General features: G+C 57.6%; 1 protein-coding gene across 1 annotated transcript in view; it reads right to left on the minus strand.

Annotated features, from left to right (window-relative positions):
• Positions 1–2,955, minus strand: part of DHX38 (DEAH-box helicase 38) — a 19,667-nt gene that overhangs the window by 5,537 nt on the left and 11,175 nt on the right. The window contains exons 10-16 of the mRNA XM_004704811.3: positions 2,664–2,849; positions 2,230–2,370; positions 1,793–1,903; positions 1,587–1,703; positions 1,273–1,380; positions 752–864; positions 145–163 (exon numbers count right to left, since the gene is read on the minus strand). Of these exons, the coding sequence (XP_004704868.1) occupies positions 145–163; positions 752–864; positions 1,273–1,380; positions 1,587–1,703; positions 1,793–1,903; positions 2,230–2,370; positions 2,664–2,849 (795 nt within the window). The remainder of the gene's footprint in view (positions 1–144; positions 164–751; positions 865–1,272; positions 1,381–1,586; positions 1,704–1,792; positions 1,904–2,229; positions 2,371–2,663; positions 2,850–2,955) is intronic.

Genomic DNA, 2,955 nt, shown 5'->3' on the forward strand with positions numbered 1-2,955 from the left:
AGAGGAGTCTGCCTGCTGCACCTCCCAGGATGCTGCCCGGGGAGCCTCTCACAACGCTGGGCTGTCACAGGTCACGCGTGACATTCTCACACCCTCCTCTCCTCTGACTTTTTCTCTTAAGGTTTAACTCGGTGGGAGCTTTACCTCCATGCCTGCTTCATCTCTGGAACCAGGGAGCTAGGAGTAGGACCCGGTTCTATTTCCCTCTTGTCAGTCTGTGTTTTCTGAGTTTCCACAGTAAAGTATTACTTCTAGCAGTCAGAGTTACTAGAATAATTAGCCTTTTGCGATCCACAGAGTGGCATTTGCCCCAGGACAATGTTCAGGAGGCTCAGGAAAAGGAGTCGGCATGGAAACCGGAAATGCGGGGAGGAAGTGAAGGAAGTGCTGTTCTACTGTAGGAACTGCCTCCCGGGACATGATACAAAATGGGTATGAACCGCTGAATGACAAGCTGCACTGCTCTGTAAAACCTTCCCCCTGACTCACCATAAGAAGTTATAAATATGTAAAAATCGGAGAACCTGTGCTATGATTTACTGAGGCTTATACCCTAAGGGAGGGGAGCCGCTTGCTGTAACCGCTGCTCTTCCACTGTAGACTGCCCAGGACCCAGGGCAACGCTACTCTGAACTGGTCCCAGGATGGGGATCTGCTCTCGGGTCAGTACCCCTACCCCCAGCTGCGCTGAGGCAGCACCCCCAGGGATCCGAGCACTGCCCCAGGAGGCAGACTCACACAGGGTTCCTACCTGAAACACTGACCTGGGCCCGTCCTGCCGGCTCGTCCCGACCTCTGGTTAGCATTGGCCTGGCTGATGGGGTAGATCTGCAGAGCATCCATGCCAATCCGGGGGTTGAAGACCTACAAGGGGGCAGGTAGGAGAGAACTGTCTGAAGACAGAGGGGGAGGAGAGAGTGGGGAGGAGGCAGCCTTGCCACAGAGGACAATCCTACACGTGACAGAGGCAGTGCCTCAGCCCGGCAGGCCAGCCATCCTTGTGGAACTGGGACTCTCAGGAAACCCCTAAGGGCTACAAATGCCAGACTGGGATCTCGAATGGTCCTGAAATGATCCACCTCATCACGTGATCACAAGGATTACACGGGGAGAACACACTGTGAAACCAGCAGCCATCAAAGTCGCCCAAACACTGCCACCACTTTCCTATGCATCCTTCACACGGGGGCCGGGGCCCTGGCCAGACTTCCCGCCCCACAGCACGCATGCCCTGGGGAGACACTGGGGCTCGCCTCGAGTGCCTGCTCTCACCTTTAATTTGCAATAACCAGAATCAATAACAAACATGATGCCATCAACTGTCAGGGAGGTCTCAGCAATGTTGGTGGCAACGATACACTTCCGAACACCATCCGGGGCCTAGAGCAGAGTAGACAGATTTGGGAGCAATGAGTCACTCACGTGAGAAGATTCCACAGGGCAGAGCCCACCCCACTCCAACCCTGCCGGAAGAGTGCCAGCCTCGCTACACCTTCCTAGCAGGGTAATTATAAGCCAAAGTCTCTCTGCTCTTCTTTGAGGGGTATGAAAGTAGGGGTCCAGGAGAGATGCCCTGGCTGTCGTACCTTCTGAAAGATTTTGGCCTGGAGGTCAGAAGGCAGCTGGGAGTAGATGGGAAGCACGGCCAAGGCAGGCGCGTTCTCCAGTTCCTCCAGATGTTCCACAATCTGGTCAGAGGTCACCTGCGAGCAGCAGTGGGGCCATGAGAGACCAGAGCCCCAGACCCTGCGACCCAGGGCACACGCGCTCCCAGCCGTGACCAAGCACGCACCTCGATGTCCTCCTGGCCGGGCATGAAGATGAGGATGTCCCCAGGGGCCCCCGACAGGTGTACTTGCAAGGACTGTTTCACTGCAGCCTCCACATAATCCTCCTGCGGAGTCTGAGACACACGGGGAGTCAGCAGGGGGCTATGTCTGGGGAGCGAGCCCTAGGCAGCCTCCCAGAACCCCGCAGCCTACCACTAGCCTGGTGCGAGTCTGCTAACTTTCAGGGTGCCACACCTAGGGCTGGAGGGTCGGTCCCCATAGTCCCTAGTTCCGCTCCGGAGAAACAACATAACGAACCCTCTCCAAGGAGCTCGATCCTTTGTCCCCCTGAAACCTGCAGCCACCCCACCAGCCCCACCAAATCCTCCCCAACTCGGGGTCACGCCCAATGCCCTGCAACTGGCTTCCCATCAGAGGTCAGGCCCAGGGAAAGGTGTACCTTGCTGAAGAGGATGTCCACAGGGAAGGTGCGGCCAGGGATGTGGAAGATGGGAACGTTCCCGAAAAAGGAGGCAAACTTTTCTGCGTCCATCGTGGCTGAGGTGACGATGAGCTTCAGGTCTGAGCGCCGAGCCACCACCTAAAAGGAGAGGAGTCTGAGGCGCCCAGTCTCCCCTCCCGTCTCATCAGCACAGCTCCCAACCAAAGAGAAGCCAGAGCTGATGAGCCGCTGTGGCCAGTTCCCAGCAGTCCTGACGACGGGACAGATGGAGCCCAAGGGCCACTCAGCTCCAGGTCAGCCCACCCGGAGGCCTCAGCACAGAGGGGCCCTCAAGTTTCCCAGGCCCAGGCCTGCCCACGTGGCTACTCCTCAGCCGCTCCCCAGCAGGGCTGTGGTGAGAGGCACCATGGCCCCAGCCCTGCAGTCCTCACCTCTCGGAGCAGGCCAAACAGCACATCGGTGTTAAGGGAGCGCTCATGGGCCTCGTCCATGATGATGGCACTGTAGTGATCAAGGTCAGCTTCCCGAAGGGACTCGCGCAGCAGAATCCCATCCGTCATGTACTTGATCAAGGTGTTTTCCGAAGTGCAGTCTTCAAAGCGGATGGCATAACCCACCTGGGCAGCGGGGAACAAGAGATGCCTAGAGACTGACTACCAGCTGGTCACTAGCACAGCCCGACACACTTCAGCACCAGGGGCTGGCAGCGGTCAGGCAGTCAAC

The sequence above is a fragment of the Echinops telfairi genome, unplaced genomic scaffold (assembly GCF_000313985.2).
Source record: "Echinops telfairi isolate 266 unplaced genomic scaffold, ASM31398v2 ScPeMD7_2291;HRSCAF=2852, whole genome shotgun sequence".
Taxonomy (NCBI): domain Eukaryota; kingdom Metazoa; phylum Chordata; class Mammalia; order Afrosoricida; family Tenrecidae; genus Echinops; species Echinops telfairi.